Source organism: Conger conger, chromosome 9, assembly GCF_963514075.1.
Source record: "Conger conger chromosome 9, fConCon1.1, whole genome shotgun sequence".
In the NCBI taxonomy this organism is placed as follows: Eukaryota; Metazoa; Chordata; class Actinopteri; order Anguilliformes; family Congridae; genus Conger; species Conger conger.
In genome coordinates, this window is record NC_083768.1 from 53,825,128 (window position 1) to 53,848,714 (window position 23,587).

Genomic DNA, 23,587 nt, shown 5'->3' on the forward strand with positions numbered 1-23,587 from the left:
CATCTGCCAAATGCCATTAATGTAATGTAATGTAAATAGAATCTACATAGTATATACACATACACATACATTCACATATACATATTTACAGTGGGAGCAATAATTATTTGATCCCTTGCTGATTTTGTAGGTTTGCCCACTTACAAAGAATGGGATTGTGTAGAATTTTAATCATAGGTACATTTTAACATTGAGAGACAGAATATCACAAAATAATCCACAATGACAACATCATATAGATTTTATAAAAATGTATTATCGTATTTGATCCCCTACCAATCAGCAATAATTCTGGCTCCCACAGACCAGTTAGTTTTCCATTAAGAAGCACTCCTAATCTCAACTCATTACCCAAAACACCTGTGTCAACTCGTTACATCGTTATGTAGCTGTATAAAAGACACCTGTCCGCACAATCAATCAGATTCCAACGTTTCCACCATGGCCAAGACAAAGGAGCAGTCTAAGGACATCAGGGACAAAATTGTAGACCTGCACAAGGCTGGGATGGGCTACAAGAAAATAAGCAAGCAGCTTGGTGAGAAGTTAACAACTGTTGGAGCAATTATTAGAAAATGGAAGAAACAGAAAGTCACCGCCAATCTCCCTCGGTCTGGGGCTCCATGCAAGATCTCGCCTCGTGGGATATCAATGATCATGAGAAAGGTCTGAAGTTTGCCAAAGAACACCTGGATGATCCAGAGGAGGCTTGGGAGAAGGTGATGTGGTCAGGTGAGACCAAAATAGAGCTATTTGGCATGAATCGCCGTGTTTGGAGGAAGAGAAATGCTGAGTACAACCCCAAGAACACCATCCCCACTGTGAAGCATGGAGGTGGAAACCTTATGCTTTGGGGGTGTTTCTCAGCTAAGGGGACAGGACGACTTCACCATATCGAGGGGAGGATGAATGGGGCCATGTACCAGGACATTTTGGGCGACAACCTCCTTTCCTCAGTGAGAGCACTGAAAATGGGTCGTGGATGGGTCTTCCAACATGACAATGACCCAAAACAAACGGCCAAGGCAACAAAGGAGTGGCTCAAAAAGAAGCATATTAAGGTCCTGGAGTGGCCTAGCCAGTCTCCAGACCTAAATCCCATCGAAAATCTGTGGAGGGAGCTGAAGCTTCGAGTTGCGACTGCATCGGAACCTTAAGGATTTGGAGAGGATCTGCAAAGAGGAGTGGACCAAAATCCCTCCCAAGATCTGTGCAAACCTGGTGGAAAAACTACAACAAACCTCTGACCTCTGTCCTTGCCAACAAAGGTTTCTCCACCAAGTATTAAGTCCTATTGTTCTATGGATAAAATACTTACTTTATGTGAAAATATGATATAAAATTTATATGATGTTGTTATTGTGGATTATTTTGTGATATTCTGTCTCTCAATGTTAAAATGTACCTATGATTAAAATTCTACACAGTTCCATTCTTTGTAAGTGGGCAAACCTACAAAATCACTCCCACTGTGTATATATATATACACACATATATACACATGCATATATATACATATATACATACAGCGAGCACTTTATTTTTACGTAATTGCATGATTAAGTAGGTGTAATTATCTAATCAGCCAGTGGAGACATCCGAGGATTCGGCCAGCTGGCAGGAAGGTGACAGTAACACAAATCACCACACATTGCAACAGTGGTATGCAGAAGAGCATCTCTGAACACACAACACATCATGACTCTAAGTGGATAGGCTACAGCAGTAGAAGTAAAAAAAATAAGTCTAATAAATACCTAATAAAGTGCTCAGTGTGTGCATCCATTATCATCTTGATGCTATTTATCAAGTATCACATAAATATCTTAAATCTCATTTACAGTTAGGTAGAAGAGATTTCACAGTAAGTCATTAGTGCAAAGTTTCAGTACAGAGCACAATAACATAAAATGGAGGGAGCAGGTGAGGGATTTTTTATTAAAATGATAATATTCAGCAAAAATGCAATAGGCATGTTAAAAAAACACCATAGGACGAGAGAAACGATAAGCTTTAGCCATAAATAATGTCGGTCTTGCAGCATTGTGTATGCTTGTGATCTCCTGTGCTTCTGTTCAGTTCAGTCAATAGATGCTTTAAGGGTTGAGTAAAAAGCGAAAGCTCTAAATCTAAAATGGATGATATACTGAATAACCGATTAAATGTAAAATATACAAAAAACAGTACTGTGCTTGAGACACTTTTTGTTGAATGAACAAAATGTGCTTCTGGTACACCTATTGAAAATAACTGTGTAAAACACTACGTTAACCCAACGACGGAATTTAGTGCGGGCCGAAGGTATCTGCGTGCTTGTCCTTCTGGTTTTGCTGAAAGAATATTCGTAGGGTTAAATAATAATGACTGCTATGCAGAGAGTCTAGATCAGCCAATAAATAAACCATGTTACAAAGACAGTAGTACCACTCTGCCTTCCGTTCTCTACTGGTCTGTGTTGACCAAGAATCTCCACAATAGGTCCAATACATTAACCTTTCGTTATCTGACTCCATTGTAAGATATAATTTAGAAATTTGGTTTTAATCAAGCGCGAACCTCGGGAGTGGTTACACTCGACTCTTACCTGCACCACCATTACTCAATATATGCTCCCAGAATTAGCATTATTGCTGAATCTCAGTTTGGTGGAGAACACAGAGGTTGGGGGTCTAGCCAACACAGTACATGCATTATATTTTGCATAGGTAGTTGTGAGCCCAGGTTGGCGTGCATTTAGAGGGCTCCTTAGAGCTAACTTGACAAGAACCGACGTAGAAACGTCCATTGGTTCTCTTTGCATCAAATTACAAGAACCATGCACCACCAATCCATTTTACGGGCCGAGCTTGACTGCCTTCCCAACTTGAGAACTTGACTAAAGTACCAAGCCACTGATCTATTGGTCTCTGGTCAATATTGTCCCCCTGAGTATTCAGTCGTAATTTAGGCTGAGAAGGTACAAGATGAATTAGAGTCATGGCGATCACACAAGTCAAAACCGATAAGAATTTATTTACAGGCAGGTTGGTCATAATCTTCAAATTCATATGTCAATTACAAGGAATTAAGAAAAGGAGTACAATGTCAATAATCTTACTCAGCCTGTGTCAACTACACACAAACACAGAACATGCAGTGTGGGAAGGCAGTTACGATCTTCCACTACATACAGATAGAGAATGTGCACCGTGTGGGAAGTCGGTTACAATCTTCCCAGATTGGTTTGTCTCCCTCTCTTTTATCCCAAAACACTTGTTTGAACCAGGCGGCAGTGCCATAAATGAACCTGGAGGTCAAATCTGAAATTTAGACCCCCTCCCTTGGGGGTTGTTAGTAGGGAAAATGAGATGATTACCGGAGAGGACATTCCACCGTTACAGTTTTACTTGAGTTCCTGAAACTATGGTTTATTAAACTCCATTTGGTATGTAATGTATCTCATCCGATTCCTTGATTTTACCGGATCACATCCATACCAAACAGATTATCTTTGTTTTCTTATGTTTTAGTTATCATGAAACTTCCCTCCTGATTATCCATTTTACATGCAATTCCTGTTACTACTACGTAAGACATAATGCAATAATATAAGGATCACATGGGCAATGTTTTCAAGGATTTACCAGGTCTATTGACTATCTCAACAGCAGGTTTTTGGCTTTAATCCAGGAGAGCAGTAATTGGTTTAATGACAGCGGTGCCCAAATAAGGGCACTGTGGTATTGTTCTGAGTCTTTCCACAAGGAAGTGACCAGGTGTGGGGTGACGGGAGAGGGCACAAATGTTCTGGAGGACATTCTTTTCCCATGGTTTGGTCAGGGGCTTAATAACCGCTCTGACCTAAATGCCCTTAAACCACACATACAACCACCGTCCATCTTCCCCTTATCACCTTTGGAGCTGATGGCCTGAAACATCCCCAAAGGTTGTCCAAACAGTATTGTCCTCTGGTCATGAGCCCCAGCTCTCAGGTTCCTCACAAATGGCAGCCCTTCCTGAGTCCGCCTTTGGATACCCAGGGTCGTAGGGCTGACTGTGGGGATACCTGGAGAGGGCTGAGATCGGGTGTTGTGCTGGTTGAGGTGCTTTCTGTAAGGAGCAGATCAGACGTCGGATGGTATGAAGATGGTCATGCCACAAACCATCTGTTGCACCAAGCCCATTAGATCTGTCACAGCCCGCATTCTTCATCCGCTGGGCGGTGAGGAGGCTGAACCCTAACGAACTTAGTGTAATCGTGGGGAAAAGGTGGCAAGATAAGACGGGTGCGTGGGGGGGTTGGATCCAAAATGCACGACTCAGAAACAGGGGTGTAATAAAGTCCCATCAGGGCTTTATTCAGGGAATATCCAGAGAGCGTAGTCAAAAAACAAGCAATGTTTGTACACATAAAATCCAGCCAAAACCAAAGTGCAGTACCGAGGGAGAAGGCAGTCTCGTAATCGGTACACCATGCAAAAAGTCTGGTAGCCAGGAAATCTGTCAGCGGGGCCGAAGTACAGGCGGGCGGAAGGCAGGCTCAGGGTCGATGACGCAAGACCGAAGTCTGCTCCGCGGGGCAAAAGCACAAAGACAGCTGGCAAAGTCATGGTACAGGCAACTAACTGCCCTAGCGTTAGTAAATTAGTAAGTGACGTAAGGTAACATCAACAGATGGTTAGAATGTTAGTATTACCCAATCCTGATCTAATGTTAGTAGATTAGTAAGAAGAAAAGGGAAATTGAAACAATTAGGGTGTGAGTGACAGAAAGGGAGAGAGAGAAAGCAGGAATGCAAGATTTGCAGAAAGACAAGAAAAAGTGTATGCTAATCAATGAACAGTACAACATAACATGAAACATAAATTGTGACATAACAAGTTTGCAAAACTATGACAATAAACTTTATTATGTGACATGACAAGACTAACATAATACGTGACATGACAATAACATAACCAAGACAATAACTAAACATACAACATGACATGACAAACATGAAACGTGACACAAGATATTATATCTATGAATGGATGTAGTAGGCAGTGAGACCTTCAGGTCAGGGGGCTAAAGCAAATGGCTTCTACAGAGACATATTTCCCTCGGCTCCTGGACGGTTATGATGTCCTAGGTAGACTGTTACGAAAACTAGACCATTGCACCAATCGCACTGAACCAATCAAAATAAAACCAAACGTTACTATATTCTGACCTGGGATTATCATGAAACATCTTTATGCCATCTCCAGTATTTCTGTGCTCAAAACCTGCAAGGAATGTGAGTGAAGGGGGGTTCCACAGGGGGCCCAAGAACCACACTCTAGTTTTCCCCCACAGGCATGGGTGCCAAAATGTGGGGGCTAACGATGTATGCTCCGGGGGGAGTCAGCAAGCTGACAAGCGCATGACACCACATGTTAGTTATTTCCAGCTTACAACTGTTAGACAAGAACATCCCATAGTAGATAATAACAGATAACAGATAATAACACCAAATGTTTTCTGTAACAGGTGTGAAGGTATTCCAACATGCATCATCAATATTGTGATTATTAGTATAATATCTCCTCTTTTGATTGTATTTCACATAAGTGCACTTATGCAGCTCCAGGAAGTGCAAAATTCTATCATTTGAAAAGACAGTTCTTCAATAATAAATAAATGTAATTTCCTGTTCTGTATCAATGCTCTTTTTGATTTATTATGTTTTACACCTATGCCCCCTGTCTTCATGGGTCTTCAGGTTACACTGGATGAGTGTCTGGTGACGAAATACATAAAAAATAATCAAAATAATGATGCTGGGTTTGTGATGGAAATGCTCTTCATAATAAAGAAAAGATAAAATAATATATTTCATAGTTTGAAGTATTAATACTTAATTAATACTTACTTGGTTGCTCTGTTTCTTTCTTTATTTGGTTTGGATATTGTGTGTCACCAAGATGTATCTCTGTCTTACATTGAATACTGTAGCATTATACAAGTAAGCAAAGATAAAGTTTTGGGTCTCTTAAAACATTGAGGAATGTACTTTCGCAAAACATACCATTGTGAATGCCATCATACGTTACTTAAGCATGTTTAGCAGGGTACCTTACAGTTCACATAATGAGGCTATGATTAGATCTTTTTTTTTGTGGAAAATAAAGTGACTGTACTTTTACAGAGTGGATCTACTGATGGGGCATCAGAAACTAAAATGGAACCCAGCACAGAACCCTCTCTCAACCCTTTACTGACCCAAATAGAGGGGAACAGGCAAAACCTGGCAGACGATCAAAAAAAATGCATTGAAAAAATCAACAGGGGTCAGCCCCACAACAGAACAGGTAAATGACTAATGGTTGAGAAATGATTAGCTTAATTAAATACAAAATATGTTCATAATGATCCCTGTCAGATGTCACAGACCTTTCAAAATATAGTTGGAGGATAGGGCATTTTAGTATATTACTTGAGATTCACAAGTAATCTCAAGTCATATAAAATCTCAAGTAATATAAAGAAAATATATTAGTACTGATATTGCAAACTTCAGTGGATCAAGAGAACCAGTTCCCCACCACAGTCACTACTAACCCTGAATCAAGCCAGTGAATGCAGAGGTAACAGTATCATTATTAGTTAAGACAAGGTCAGACATGTAACTTATATAGAATTATAAGCTAAACCTCTGCATGGGAGATTGTAGTAGGCAGAGCTTATTTTTGGGCTGAGGGGTAGAATGGTTCGGGAGGCTTTATTTTGATTAGTTGGTGCTTGATTTTAATAAGACACTTAGCATTGGATACTTGGCCTGTGACTAACATACTTTTGCATTTCGCAAAGGTCCATACTGTAATCGGACATGGGATGGATGGTTCTGTTGGGACGACACTCCAGCAGGGACCTTCGCTAGTCAGAACTGCCCAGACTATGCCAGATCAGACCCTACTGGTGAGAATCACTAAAAAACAAAGTATTCGGTACATGATTTGCCAGTCCTATCATGTAACTGAAAAGAATAGCGTTATGAAAAAAGATGATTGGAGAAGCTAGTCAGCTTTATTTAGAGGTCCATAAATAATTTATTAGGTATTTATTAGTCTCGTTTTTTTAGACTTATTGGTTATACTGTAGCCCACCGACAACAAGGTTTGACGTGTTGTGTGTTCAGAGATGCTTTTCTGCATACCACTGTTGTAACATGTGGTTATTTGAGTTACTGCTGCCTTCCTGTCAGCTAGAACCAGTTTGGCTATTCTCTTCTGACCTCTCTCATTAGTACATAGCCTATATAAACCAGATGGTGGAAACACACTTACACAGCAGAAAATGAGCTCACCTTTTGTAAGCAGGGTTCTTGTCGATGAACAAGCCATTGTTGTAAGACTGTTTTTACAGACTGACAAGGCATTTAAAAGCCAACTTATGAGCACCTACAATTTAGTCATGAGGGAATTTTTTACCTCCAGCAATTAAGAGAAGTGCACATTGCAAAGCAATGTATTACGCAGGGACATTTACATGCATTTGGTGACCCTGTTAATACAATAAGCTTTGTCCACTCGCTTCATACATAAATGCAACGTACAGTGCAGGTAAAAAGGATATAATTTGCCTAATCTCTAAGATTTCCATAGCATTCCCAAATGTCATGAGAGGTTAACCACTTGTCCATTACAGAGTTTTTGGTAACAAATTTACAATTTTATTCAGAAGAAGACTTTGATTTACTTGCTTTCATTAATCGAATCGTCTTTCACATTTATGAAATGGAGTAAGGACATATTTAATTAACACTTGGCGCATCAAATTAGAGTCAGAGTGAGACACATAGATGAACTGAACCACTGAACCAACTGTTCAAGGTTATTTGTTCTAAATTAGCTTCAATGATACAATGTACCATACTGTAATTTAATGTTATTTTCCCTATTTCCAACATTGAACATACATACAAAATACAACTTCTGTAAAATTTTGTATTCCATCAAAGCAGAATCCAGAAAAATCCCCAAACATATGAGCAATCTGAAAATACGTGTGGACCTTTTACCAGATTGCTTGCTAGTGTTGCTATCATCGGTCATAATATGTTGAATACATTTCTTTACAGAGAAAGTGACAAAGTATTGTGATGAAGCAGGTAATTGGTTTCAACATTCAGCCATTAACATAACCTGGTCCAACTGTATTGTCTTCAGCAAGGATAAATTAAAGGTAACTGAATTATTCTTAATTATTCAGTTTTGCTTTAAGAGATCATTTCTGGGGTACATGATAAATGCTTATTTTGTGCATTATTTCTGAGGACCTAATCTTGTATATGTTTATTTATGTAAATTGGTGACCATTGGCCACATCCTTCAACAACATATTTAATCCAGTAACACTTTTGCACTTTGCAAATTATGTATTCTTACAAGCTACAGCAAATAACATTTTGTGGTAATTTACATTGCATATATGAAGCTGAATAAATGAGAAATGTATGACAACTGAAAATGTCCCTGTTTTCCCTCAATAGACAGTGACTCGCAGTTCTTCTGAAGCCGTTGCTGGACCTACAATTGAAGCGCTTGTCAGTCCTGTTGTCACACAGAAAGCAGAGGAAAGGAAAAAGATTATTGATGGTCAATATAAATGTTTTGAAAAAATGAACAGAGATCGGCCTTACAACAAAACAGGTAATAAACTACATTACATTACATTATTGGCATTTGGCAGACGCTCTTATCCAGAGCGACGTACAATTGATTAGACTAAGCAGGAGACAATCCTCCCCTGGAGCAATGCAGGGTTAAGGACCTTGCTCAAGGGCCCAACGGCTGTGTGGATCTTATTGTGGATTAGAACCACTGACCTTGCATGTCCCAGTCATTTACCTTAACCACTACGCTACAGGCCACCCTTGAAACTAATATGGTAACTCAATAGCACCTCGGGTTCAAATAATTACATTTCATTGCATATAGATTTTTAGGATTAAACATTTGCAAGTGACAGAATTTCAATGGTCACAAATCAGTGGCTGTGTTGAAAATCGCATACTAGTATACTACTCGTTCTACATGAAAATCTGGAAATCATTCTGAAATTTAGTACGAGTAGTATATTATAGTGTGCCGTTTCGAACATAGCCACTTATTATCTATTATCATACCATGGAATCTGCAACCAAAACAATTTTTCATTCATGGTATTTCTTATTAAGCTGCAATTTCTATTGTATGAGGAAAACATTTCCTATGAAATTCCTATGAAATCCTTCTGGTTATTGTGTTCTTAAATTAAGTGTCACGTAGACTGGCTTCCAGGCAAATGTGGAAGTCTCACAGCTTACACAGAGGCATGGAAAGGGGGAAGCATTCAGTTACAGCCATGGGCTATCAGTGTTTGGACAAATTGTTGAATTAAACTTTGTTCCCAGCAATTGGATAAATGTTTGTCTCCAGCAGTCGTATTGTTTTAATGAAATTGTCAATTTTTTATAAGGTCATAGCTATAAAGGTCATGGCTGACCATTGGGGGTTTGGTTCTTTAGTAATAGTGAATCCCCCCGATGTGGGCAGTAGTTTGATCCCTGTGAAGGCACCATCTACTCTGCTGGCCAGAATATTTGGTGAAGCAAACCCACCATCACCCCTGGTGAAAATCAAACCCATGCTTTACCTGTTGACCTCGGCCGTTTTAAGGTATTAAACACTGACCACATCACACAGCCAGATATAGGCTGCCTGTTAGGTCTAAATTGACAACCTATCACAATGGTCATACCATTTAACTGCCTTCTCTTAAATGATCAACACAAAACAGAATACAATGACAAGTATCACATTTATTAACAGTCAGATAATGTCATCTCACAATCCATCACCTATGAATATTCAATAGATAAACAAAATAAAGTTGCAGATCCAGACCTGGGAAAATGTTTTACACATTGGATGTTGGAAACAATTTGATCTGAATCCTGATTAGCTGAAGCATGAAAAGCTAATTGCATGAATAAGTAGGTGTAATAAAGTAGAAATATTCCTAATAAAGTGCTCGGTGAGTGTATATTGTCCCCCTGCCCCCGAGATGCTGAATGTATTTTCTTGGGGGTTCTGTGTGTAAGTATATTCTTCTATGTTTGCAGCTTGCTGAGTGAATTACAGACAGTAAATGTTTGCCTGTTGAAATGGGAAACAGACATGTATAAGGGGAGGTTATTCCACAGGGTAGGTGCATGGACACTAAAATCATTACCATTTGCTGTCGGTAGCAATGGATATTTGTAAATTCGACAAGCTAACTTACAGGCAATTTGCTTGTTGCTACCGATAACCAACTGATATCATTTTATAACTAGGTATTCTTTTCTTGGATAATAAGCAATAGTATACAGAGTTTTAGTGATCGCATTTGTCACTGTCACCGTTCCAGTGATGTGGAGGGTCTAATAAACCCATTAGCTACTATCTAACTCGGGGCCACCAGTCTCCGGGGTGGCTGGTGATAGCTGCCCACAATGAGATGTACACTGGGGCCCCACTGGAGGATAGCGTTTCCCACCCTTCCCCAGTCGACCTGAGGCTTGTGTCGAACCAGCCACAAATCACCCAAGACTAGGAGTAAGGTAGGGGAGTGAATTAAAAATATATGTATGCATTCAATGTGTTTGCCCAGCGCGATGTGCATGGTCAGAGGAATGGTTATTCTCTTTATGCCCAACGGGCACCCGTCCAGGGCTGATAAGTAACGAGGGGTGTTAGTAAGTAGAACGGGATGCCCACTTCCTTCGCCCACTGGGAATCTATAAAACACTCCATGGCTCCTGAGTCCTCCTACCACTTCTCTCCCTCTCTCTCTCCCGAAGTCTATTATCTATCCGAATGGCGGTAGACACCAGAGCGTCCAGTGTTGTCGGTGGTTCAAGAACTCTGCAATGGTGTCGTTGCCTTGCTGGAGGCGGGTTAGCTTCATGGCCGCCTCCTGGCCCGAGACGTCATGATCAAAAATCATCGCCATCTCTTTCATGAGGTGATCCACATCACACATAATTGGGGCATCTGCACAAATGATGGGATCTGCCCATGCGAGTGCCTTCCCGGTTAGTAAGGACAGGATAAAGGCTACCCGTGAGTCGTGGGAGATGAATCGGGATGGCTATGCTTTAAAAAATATCAGGCATTGGGACAGGAAACAGGAAAGAGGGAGTTGGAGTTTGGGTAACTGTAGTGTGCTTTAGGTGGGGGTGTATTTGGAAGTTCTGCTTCTGTAACTGTAGCAGGGACTGCGACTGCCAGATGGCGGAGGCTGTCTGTTAATTCGTGCAGTCTTCCTGGCGGCGCAGTCACTCTACCAGCAAACCCTGCTGGGCCATCATATTTTCTTGTTGAGCCTGAATGGCTTGAATCCCCCTTCATGAGCAGTCAGAGCAGCTTGCTGCATGACCAAAATCTGATCCAACCCCGGTGGGGTCGCTGGTCCCTCCTTAATTGGCTTTGGTGTACTGTCAGGGAGCAGAGGTGGGAGACCAAGAGCGACTGGGACAGGATCAAAGTTACCAAAGATAAAGTTAGATAACCACTGAACTAATCAAGGAACCCGTCACGAATGTGTAGGGCCACTAGAGGAGAGAGAGAAAAAAAACAGGAAAGAAACTCCCTGGCGAAATGTCAACTGAAACACGGTTGGACAGCGTATGTGCAAACTAGCACGGAATGCCCAAAGAAACAGGTGAGTTTCGTGTGAGAAAAAACAAAAAACAAAAAAGGGAACCAAACTCCCTGGAGATTTGCCAAAAGATTCCTCAATGGCAGAGTCTCGAAAAGGCTACACCGTAGTGGCACACTCTGCCACTCGCTCCTGTAAACTGAAAAGGGCTTAAGCAACCAAATTAGGGAAGGTCCAGGGGAACCACCCAACTGAAACTACTGGTCCCTATGCTTCTAATTAATTCTAAAGAGGTAACTGAATGCCTTTCCAGACTAAAAGCAATTCAGTCCTCCAACTGCCTCTATGGCTCTATGGCGGCTCAGTGTACGTGTCAAAATAAAACACCAAAGCCCAGATGTTATGTATGTGTATAATGATACACGGAACTATTTTATGTAAGTAGCAATCCGCCATGCAAGATATGCTGTACATGCGCATTGATATGTATGTGTGCTGTTGCCCTTGAACCGGTCTGCCACAGTGCCTAGTAAATGGTTAAAGTGATGTCCGTGGTTCCTGCATCTTTTTATTTTAATATATAACTGTAGTAGTGTTGGCAGAACACAACAGAACTGGCGACGAGATTAGTAACGTGCCCCGACAGTGCAATATCACTTATGACAGGAGAAACGTATAGTGTTATCTCCTGAAAATCACGTTGTTGTCCACCCCATATCGGTGCTAGCTAGCTAACCTAACGTTACGCCACGGTTTGGAAAAGCTAACTACGGCCGGAGGAAGGAGCACGTGAGCTAAGTTGGAAACTGAATAAAGTGATAACATTAAAAGTGTGGAAATGGCTGGATGTCTAGGACAAATGGACTGTTTTGACAGTACTGTAGAGGATTTGTCTACTTACATTGAGAGACTTGAGCAATACTGTGTAGCAACTGATGTGACGGCTGAAAAGAAAGTCGAGGTGCTTTTAAGTGTAATGGGGGCTAAAACTTATAATTTGCTCCGTAGCCTTACAGCTCCGGCAAAGCCATCAGAAATGACTTTCACGCAGAATGTAGAGTTACTAAAGGGGCGAAACCGCTTGCGATTGCCGAACATTTCCGATTTCATAAGAGAGATCAGCACAAGAATGAGTCTATTGCGGAGTATATTGCAGAGCTACGCAGAATTCGGAGCAGGGTTATCGGATGCACTCAGGGATAGACTCGTCTGCGGGCTGCACAACGAGAACACACAGAAACGGCTCTTGACAAAGAAAGATCTTACGCTAGAGGTCGCATGCGATATTGCCGTGTCAATGGAAACGGTCGCAAAAGATAGTCGAACTACAAAATAAAAATGTGAGGGAATGCTCTTTGAATAAGGTGTACACAAAAAAGAAGGGAAAGACACCGACGTGCTATAGGTGCGGGAAAACGTCGCATGACCCATCTGATTGCTGGTTCAAAGATAAGGACTGTAGACAATGTTATAAAAGAGGACACATACAGAAAATGTGCAAATCAAAGTCAATTGATAAGAAATCAGACAGGAAAACAGGGAAGAGAGATCGAAATGTGCATCAAGTAAGTGAGACTGATTCAAGTGACTCAAATACAGAATTGGCGTGTCTCGAACTGCACTCTCTTAAAGAGACAGAGCGCAAAATAATATGGGTGACACCTGAGGTAGAGGGAGTGAAATTGAGGATGGAGTTAGATACTGGGTCTGCCCTCTCAATTATTTCACACAAAGACTATGTAAAGAACTTCCCAAATCTGAAATTAAAGCCCACCTCAGTGATGTTAAAGACATACACAGGAGAGAAAATAGTTCCTATGGGAAAGCTGAAAGTGAACGTGAAATATGAAAATGACACAAAGTCATTGGAGTTGTTTGTGCTACAGAGTGTGGGTGTACCTTTATTTGGACGTGAGTGGCTGTGAAATATACAGATAAACTGGCAAGAAATGAAGGCAATGCAGATCACCCTGAACAGAACAGGAGTACTACAAACGACAAACTGACACAGATACTGGCACTGTCTGCGCAGGTTTTCCAAGATGGAATCGGCACCCTGAAACACATGAAAGCACAGGTGGTGCTGGAAGACGACGCAAAACCGATATTTCACAAGACTCGTCCTGTGCCCTACTCTATTCGCCCCAAGGTGGAGGCGGAGCTCCAGCGCTTGGAGGATCAAGGTATTATTTCCAAGGTTGGCTGGTGTGACTGGGCAACACCAATTGTGCCCGTAGTTAAGAAGTCGGGCGCGGTACGTATCTGCGGTGACTTCAAGGTGACAGTAAATCCTGTCCTGCTTGCAGACCAATATCCCCTTCCACGCATCGACGATATCTTCGCGTCCCTGGCTGGTGGAGAGTGTTTCTCCAAAATAGACCTTGCCTCGGCTTACTTACAGATGGAAGTGGAAGAGTCGTCACGGAAGTACCTGACAATAAACACCACAAAAGGCCTTTATCAGTACAACAGACTGGTATTTGGTATATCGAGTGCCCCGGCAAAATGGCAACGCGCCATGGACCAAGTACTCCAAGGGATACCAGGCTCCCAATGCTATCTAGACGACATCATCGTCACTGGAGTGGATGATGAGACACATCTGGCGAATGTGAGAGCAGTGCTGTCCAGATTGGAGGAGTACGGTCTGAGAGTCAACAAGGAAAAATGCGAGTTCTTCAAAGACTCCGTTGAGTTTTGTGGTCACACCATTGACAGACATGGCCTCCATAAGTCTCAGGACAAAATTGATGCTGTTCTGAGAGCACCAAAGCCAGAGAATGTGAGCCAGCTACGCTCGTTTTTAGGCCTGGTCAATTATTACCACAAATTTCTTCCGAACCTGTCCACGGTTTTACACCCTTTACACTGTTTGCTGCAGTCCGGGAAGAAATGGAAGTGGTCTAAGGACTGTGAACGAGCATTTCAGACCGCTAAACAGCTAGTCACCTCAGACGAGGTCTTAACGCACTTCAACCCCAGTCTTCCCCTGCGCCTCGCCTGTGACGCGTCTCCGTATGGCATCGGCGCCGTGCTCTCGCACACAATGCCTGATGGAACTGAGCGACCAATCGTGTTCGCGTCGCGTTCTCTCAACCCCGCAGAACGCAATTATGCACAAATCGATAGAGAAGGCTTGAGTTTAGTATGGGGGGTGAAGAAATTTAATCAATATCTGTATGGAAAACACTTCACGCTCATTACGGATCATCAACCCCTGGTAGCTATCTTTAACCCTCGAAAGCCTGTTCCAGCAATGACAGCGGCACGCTTACAGCGATGGGCTCTGTTTCTGGGTGCGCACACCTACACCATAGAGTTTAAGGGGACTAAACACCACGGAAACGCGGATGGACTCTCGCGCCTCCCACATGAACCATATCCTGCGGAGGACACAACAGATCCAGTGGACGCGTTCCACCTGACCCAACTGGAGTCACTTCCTGTCACTCGAGCTCAGATACAGAAGGAGACCAACAGAGACCCTAACTTGTCTAAGGTCTATGAGCTGACAGTGAATGGATGGCCGACGCATGGCTACCCCCAGCTCCCAGAGTACTCAACCCGTCGTGACCAGCTATCAGTGTGTTAGGGCTGTGTCATGTGGGGTACACGTGTCATCGTGCCACCCAAGCTGCGTTCAAGAGTGTTGAAGTCACTGCACGAAGGACATCTTGGCATAGTGAGGATGAAGAGCCTCACTAGAAGTTACATCTGGTGGCCGGGCATAGACAGTCAAATAGAGGACCTGGCCAAGACCTGCAGTGGATGCCAACAGATACAGCGCCAGCCCCAAACAGCACCTGTACACACATGGCAGTGGCCCACTACTCCATGGCAACGTATTCACATTGACTACGCGGGACCCTTCATGGACCGAATGTTTCCCATAGTAGTCGACGCGCACTCCAAGTGGCCCGAAGTTTTCACAGTGAAACAGGCCACATCTACTAAAACAGTGGATGTACTGCGCACACTCTTCTCACGCACAGGCTTGCCGCAACAACTTGTGAGAGATAACGCTAGCATATTCACTGGAGAGGAGTTTCAGAGCTTTCTCAAACGGAATGGTATCAAACACCTTACCTCTGCTCCACACCACCCGGCAACCAATGGCTTAGCTGAGCGTTTTGTACAATCATTTAAACAGTCAATGAAAGCAAGTGGGAAGGATGGAACAGTGCTGCAACAAAAAGTGGCAAACTTCCTACTGGCCTACAGAAACACAGCTCACGCCACAACAGGTCAGACACCAGCTATGCTTTTCATGGGCAGAACCCTGAGATCGCGTCTGGATTTGCTGAAGCCAGACATTCGCAAACATGTGCTGGAGAAGCAGTGCTCCACTGGACAAAAACAACTTAGAACATTCAGTGTCGGACACAAAGTGCTTGCCAGAGACTATAGAGATAACAACCAGAAGTGGCAGCCTGGAGAGATTCTGTCACAGCCAGGACCGCTGTCTTACACCGTGCGTGTAGGGCCCGACATTGTCTGGCGCAGACATGTTGACCAGTTACTGGATGCAACAACTAAGGTTACCACAGCTAAGTCAGTCGCACACCAAGACTCAGATGAGTATACTCTTAGAACACCAGAGGAACTTGGTGCTGATGACACTGATCCTGCAGAGACTGTTGAACCTCATCTGAGGGCCGCTGGCTCTGGTTCTGAAGAACCCCGACGTTACCCTGAGAGAAATCGTAGAGCACCTCAGAGGCTTGATTTGTAGTTGGTTATGATTGACTAACTTACCTTTGGCAGGATCCACAGTTCATATTGTTGAAATGTAAAAAAAAAAACAATGTTAAAGAAGGACAATGTTGTAACAAATTGTTTATTGGGGATTTATAGAGTGTCTTATTTCAGTTAGTTATTGAACATTGTACTGCCCTAGTGATGTTAGCCTTTAGCCACATCAATGCTGGAAGGGTGGAATTGTTATGTATGTGTATAATGATACACGGCACTATTTTATGTTAGTAGTAATCCGCCATGCAAGATATGCTGTACATGCGCATTGATATGTATGTGTGCTGTTGCCCTTGAACCGGTCTGCCACAGTGCCTAGTAAATGGTTAAAGTGATGTCCGTGGTTCCTGCGTCTTTTTATTTTAATATATAACTGTTGTAGTGTTGGCAGAACACAACACCAGAGCAGTGCCAAGTAGAGAACACTTGAAGACATTTGGGTGCAGTTTTGGGAAACTCCTGTGGAATTTGATGCCTGTAGACATCTTCACTAAATCTTGTACACACATTGAGATCAAGTTTCTGAACAAACGTAAAGTAATACTGGGTTGGTCCTTGACTTAGAAATTGAGATATTCACTGTTAAAAGAGTAACATGATGGTTGAATGTGACACTTGTCTTTAGGCAACAACAAAACAAATGTGCTTATTTTTTTATTATTCAGTCATTTAAATGTTTTTTAAAACATATTTTTCTAAGCCTAAATTTGCCATGATAAAAGTTCACCCAAACTGTCTGGGCATTGTAATGAGAACCACTTTCCACACATTGTTGTTACCATAGCTACCTCGTACATGCTCATCTTGGGAAATTTAATTTTCACAAGCAAGCTAACTTAGTATGTCAACGATCGATATGAATATAACCAGAAATAGTCTAATAGTCCTTAAAAGACACTCTAATTTAAGTTAAACTAATGTAAGTAAAATATTTACATTGTCTTTCCTGGAGGCCAGCGGCGCAAGCTATGGGTCACAAGGGAGGGATACAGGGGAGGGATAAGGGAAGTGGTTATCCTCATGTGACACACTACATAGAGAACATTCTCTCTTCGGTTGAAAATTGTGTGCTCTGACATACATTTGTGCTGTCTCAAATTTATGAATGGTACAAGCCACTTCTTTAATTTAAGCCTTCAACCATGCGTGTACAGTAAATAGGCTGAAATTGTCTTCTTGGGGGCCAAAGAGGAAAAGGTTAACATAATGTAAAATAGAGTCATGTTTTGTATTTGGTCGCAGATCCTTTGCTTGCCATGACTGCCTGATGTCTGTGACCTATCATCAGAGTGTGGATATCTTATTTTCAGGTTGTCCTACAAGTGATTCTAAAACTAACTAGTATCACTATTTTTGCATTTGAATGGATGTCTATGGGAATTGGGGGTAGTTGCGGCTAGATTCAGCTGTCAATTACACTGACAGGGTATGGAACACAACTTTTGACCAGGAGTGTATATTTTCAGGAAATATAGGATCGTAAATATGCTATTCATACTTCATGAAACCAACCAGCTGACTATCACACATTGGGTCTAGACAGAGCAGAGAGCGAGAGAGAGACAGAGAGAGAGCAAAAAATCTGAAAGAAACTCATTTTTACACTGCACCTGAAACTTAGATTGAAATAGCAACTTGCTTGAGTCTCACAGTCTGCATTTCTGTTTATTTTTGTGTGTGTGGTGCGTGCGTGTACATGCGTGTGTGTGTGTGTGTGTGTGCGTGTGTGCGTGTGTCAGGCAAGGGCTACTTTTCAAAATGAGGAACAGTCACTCATGCACACAGTAACTTCTTTGGCATTAAAGGTATGATGATATCATGATATGAAGTCACATCACAGTTTCAGTTTGTGTGACATACAGCATGTGATGGCAATATATGGTGTTGCGATATTTTATATAACCATGTTGTTTGTTCTTGTTTATCTTTGCATTCCTTTAAGGTCCGTACTGTAATCGTACCTGGGATGGATGGTTGTGCTGGGATGACACTCCAGGAGGGACATACACGTCTCAGAATTGCCCCAATTATTTTCCAGATTTTGACTCCACAGGTGAGATTTGTTATCTACTTTGAATGACCCTTGAATGATTATGTGGGGGAATATGAATGCATCATGGCTAATATAACATAACTCACTGAGCACTTTATTAGGGACACATGTACATCTACTTATTCATGTGATTATCTACTCAGTCAATTGTGTGGCAGCAGAGCAATGCATTAAAATATGCAGATACGGGTCAGGAGCTTCAGTTAATTTTCACATCAACCATCACGATGGGGAAAAATTTGATCTTTGTGACTCTGACCATGGAATGATTGCTGCTGCCAGACAGGTGGTTTGAAGTATCTCAGAAACTGCTGGTATTTTCACACTGTCTCTAGAGTTTGCAATGAATGGTGCAAAAAACCAAAAACATCCAGTGAGAAGCAGTTCTTAATGAGAGAGATTCAAGGAGAATGGCCATACTGGTCAAAGCCGACAGGACGATCAGTAACGCAAATAACCACATATTACAACAGTGGTATGCAGAACAGCATCTCTGAACACACAATGCTTCAAACCTCTAAGTGGATAGGCTACAGTAGCAGAAGACTAAATAAGTCTACAAAATAAGTATAATAGTTACCTAATAAAGTGCTCGTTGAGTGTATGTATTGCTGTGCTAACTGCCAACTTATGCTTACATTCATTTCAATAAATGAAAACTGTAAAAATGCAACGCTTGTTTACATATGCTTTGCATTGGATTGGATTGGATATCTGAATCTGGCTCATCTGGTCACTCTGGTCATATTGTAAAACATACACTTGCTGAGCACTTTATGAGGAACACTATACGAATCACTGGCGGCTGGTGGCTGAAAAAAAATTAGGTAGGAGGAAAACCAACCCACTGCAAAATAAATTAAGCAGTAAAATAATGGCTTACAGGAACATGCATTTTGTTTCATGGTCTCTAATTTAAAGATGAAAAAGAAAATCTCAAAATCTCAAATTAATTCAAAACACCAGAACATTAAGTCTGGTATATTTATTATCCCCGTGGGAGAGCTATACGTTTACATTTTGTGAGAAAACACTACAATATTAGGAGAGACGTGGGAACAACACTGTTTTCACTTAATTAAAAAATATATACACATATTAGAGCAAATATTCTTCATCCAGAAAGAATATACATCATGTCTTTGCTATGACTATATACCATCGGCACAGTTCTGGGACATTCCCGGTGATTACAGTTCAGTAAAGTAAGTAGTGGGAGTGGGAGTAAAACTGTTCCAACATGTACCGACTATGGGGCAAATTTAAACAGCGTCCGAAATGTCAGAAAACGGACTGGAAAATGCTTTGTTAAAAGGTTGGTGAATCCAGCCATTATTACATTACATTATATTAATGGCATTTGGCAGACACTTTTATCCAGAGTAACGTACAACAAAGTGCATACAGACAAAAGTCAGGTGTGATTGTCTGGAGGAGAGAAGAGGGAATAGGGTTAATGGCACAGGTTGTAGGGCAGTGGGAGAGCAGGAGTTGAGAAACATTGGAGTCTGTAAGCAGAGAGAAAGTGGAAAAGGAAGGGATGGGCCTAGAGGGGGGAGAGGCACAGAGAAGGAGGGGGGGGGGGTTGCAAAGGATCTGCAGATGTGTGTGATCTTCTCATCAAAAAAATCAGCAAAGTCATCAGCAGCGGAGGAGGACTGAGGTGGAGGTGGAGGAGGAGGCGTGCTGAGGAGAGAGGAAAAAATAGAGAACAGTTTCCGAGGGTTAGAAGTGAAGTTAAGAATTTGTGTTTGATTGTATTTTACCTTGGCAGTGGTGACAGCAGAAGAGAATGCCGCCAGGAGAGACTGGTAGGTTGTGAGGTCCAAAGGGTCTCTGGATTTCCCCACTTCCTCTCCTGGCCTGGCCCTGTAGGTACATAGGGTGTCTGACATCCAAGGACTGGGAGGGGATGTGCAAGGTGGCCCTGAGACAAGAGTCAAAGGCAGAGGGGAGAGATGAAAGGAGGGTGGCAGATTCAGAGTCAGTGGGGAGTTTGGAGAAGGATTCAAGAGGGGTGAGAGAGGCGGTGACAGTGGTGGCAAGGGAAGAGGCTGAGAGGGAGTGGAGGTTACGGTGGGCTGAAGAAGTAGGGGTGAGAGGAGGGGGGGTAGGGATGGGGAGAAAGGGGGAGGGAGAATGATATGAAGTGGTGATCAGATGTATGAATTATGTTACCATTTGCATTTTTCATCTGTTAATTGTCCTGTAGAAATGGTCTATATTTTGTCTATACTAAAGACATATGGCAACATGAATATGTAATGAATGCATAGGGGAAGAAATGAGGAAGAGCGAGTGCTAAATAGTGCCGAATAAGTGCATGGTACACATGAAATATACAATGTTACATTAGAAGTTATTGTGGCTGATGCATTTATAATAGACGGGGGCATGTTGGAACACACAAACCATTTAGATTAATTTACAGAAAGGAAAAGAAACAGAGGCATTGAGTAGTTCAATATAGGTGAGGTTTGGCTAGCCAGAATTAATCAAGGATTCCTGCCATTCTCGCGCATTGAAGTGTGTTCAGGACACTTCAGATCACAAGTAATCTAACCAGTAATTTAATTGGTAGGACATAACTAGCAAGCTCACCAGCTAGCAAGATTTAACTATGTAAAAATTACAGCAATCCAGTAAACCCACCACAAACATCTTCACAAACAAATCAAGCACATATAACGTTAGGCCAGCTAGCTATCGCCAAAACTTGTTATAGGTATGCTCAACAGAATCAGTAGCTAGCTCACTAGTAAATTCGTTTTAAAATGAATAATCAGAATAGCTAACCACCAGAAAGCACTCTTCAGCTAAAATAAGATCCATGTCCACAGAATCATGACCACATCATCACTCCTGAAAAATAGCTTATGCATTTTTAAAATCTTGGATCATTTACATCTAATGTTAGCAAAGACTGTACTAAAGCTTGTTTCAAACACATAGTTATGTGTTTACAACATAAAATGAGAAGAGCTGGAGTTTGGAGTTTGAGTAATTTTTTTACAGTCCATGGTCTCCACACACATTAATCTAATGAGTATGTTAGCAGAAGCCATTCAAATTTTTTATGTAAGACTCATCTTTGCTGAATATTAATTTATCCACGGCATAGGGGTCAACACTGCCAGTAAGATTAATATTTACTTGGCTGTCCCTGTTATATTTGTCGTATTTATTAGTTAGCTGTTGTTGGAAATAATTTTCTCGACTATGGCAATTCAATGACTGTGGCTAACGTGAGAAATGTAAACTCACTGTGTGAAGTGATCGCTTCCAAAAGTTAATGGCCGGGTTTCCCGATAAAGAACGTTCTTAAGAGATAAGAAGGCCCTTAAGAACGCTCCGGACCCTTCTTACAAAGCCTTCTTACGAAAGATCATCTTAGGCTAAGAAGGTGTTTCGGGAAACGCGTTTGCTTCTTAAGAAGGTCCTTAAGAACTTTCTTAGCTTAAGAACGTTCTTAACGCGTTCGGGAAACGCGGCCAATGTCTGTTAGGAGTTTTTCTCCTGAGGAATGTGGTTTATGATTATGGTTTCTTATTGACTATCCCAGACAATAAAACAATTTTATTGATGTGAATTGGACCAATATTTATGGAGGAAATGACTGCACAACGTCCCCGTGTTAGGGAGACCATATTTGCTCACGATGGTACAAATATTCCCAATGTTCCGAGCCGTGTATATTCATGCTCTCTTGTTAGCAACAACTTCCCCCCACACTGTCACAGGGGAGCACCATTACTATGCACTGAATGCTGAGATGGATCGCGTACATGTCTCTTACCAAGTTTTTATGAAAACGGAAGGAATTAGCCTTTGCACACACACAAAACCAACCCTGATCTGGAAGTATTTTTCTATGTATTCGTCATTAAAATTGCTCTATTTGGAACATGAGCAAATTTAATGTTCAGAACAAGGTGAGATTGTTATTTTTCCTCGTTTTGTTCCTTTTGTCACTTTCTCCTACTGCTAAATTTAGCTAGCAAAGTACAAGTAATTAAATCTACTTGTGATTAAATAACTTAAAGACATTTAAAGGAGCACTGTAACTCTTTTTTCAGTTGAGATCATTTGAAGTAAATGCTTAAATTATGTGTGTAGCCCTCTTTGAAATCGCAGTCAATGTAGCCGTTTCCTAAATATGGGGCAACTTAAAAGGGCAAACACTCACAGTCACTGGACGTCAGCCTGTGATTCCCAGAAGGTAACAAGTGCTAAATCTCTTTAGCGAAATGACAGACAGCTCTGACTTCACCAAGTTAGAGGACAAGATTTTCAATTCTGACAAAGAAATACAACCTCACAGTTTTGAACCGGAATTTACAGAGGAAGAATTGCGTGAGCGAGAGAAACAGACAGGGAAGGAACATGGTCGACCGAACAAAGAATTTTCATCACTACCAATAATAACTTCGAACCCTTGATACATCCTGCAGTAATTACCAACGTCTTCTGCAGCAAGGAGGATTCATTGGAAGAACCAAAATTTTGATACAGCTTGTTTGCTAGATATTGGGCGTGAGGCACGCATTTCAACCCGTTCACACGCTCACACACCACACCTTGTATTTACCTTGATAACGCCCACCAAGTTGCGCCGCTATTTTTTATAACAGTGGAACAGGTAGGAATCAAGTGGGTTCTCCGTAGAGTTCAGAAGGCGCCTGCCACGCACCAACTAATCAAATAATAAGAATAAAACTACCAAACAGCCAATCAAAAAATAGCATTGCTGTATCCTGGTAAGATTTAGATATTCCCGCTAAAACAACGTTACATTCGGATTCCAACGACGACAATGACACATTGATTCACGCGCTCGTTGAAGTAGCTACAGAAGACGTCAATTGACCCATTAATTCAGATGCTTGCTGAAGTAGCTACAGAAGAGAGGACAGCTGTCATGTGGCTACCACTAAGAGTACTTCTAAATTGCAGTAAAAGTTTTTAGTTTTTTCTTCACAAAGCAGTTGAGACCAACTTCTAGGAAGGACATTACCAACTTAAGATGAGATAAAAGCTCCGCTTTGCTTGACGGCTCATGCACGAGCTTGCTTGCATTCACCTCGCTCCGTGACAGGCTGATGAGTGACACCTTCATTGTATGTCATTCTCGGGATATAGACCTACTGTTGGCTGTAC

At 41.8% G+C, this 23,587-nt stretch overlaps 1 protein-coding gene across 5 annotated transcripts in view; it reads left to right on the forward strand.

The window, feature by feature from the left end:
* Positions 1 to 23,587, forward strand: part of calcr (calcitonin receptor) — a 115,734-nt gene that overhangs the window by 61,419 nt on the left and 30,728 nt on the right. For 4 of the 5 annotated variants that reach the window (XM_061256513.1, XM_061256515.1, XM_061256512.1 and 1 more), the window contains 5 exons: positions 6,149 to 6,311; positions 6,811 to 6,918; positions 8,081 to 8,184; positions 8,492 to 8,651; positions 18,320 to 18,430. In XM_061256513.1, coding sequence (XP_061112497.1) covers positions 6,149 to 6,311; positions 6,811 to 6,918; positions 8,081 to 8,184; positions 8,492 to 8,651; positions 18,320 to 18,430 — 646 coding nt within the window. The remainder of the gene's footprint in view (positions 1 to 6,148; positions 6,312 to 6,810; positions 6,919 to 8,080; positions 8,185 to 8,491; positions 8,652 to 18,319; positions 18,431 to 23,587) is intronic. The other variant, XM_061256516.1, reaches the window with a different exon arrangement.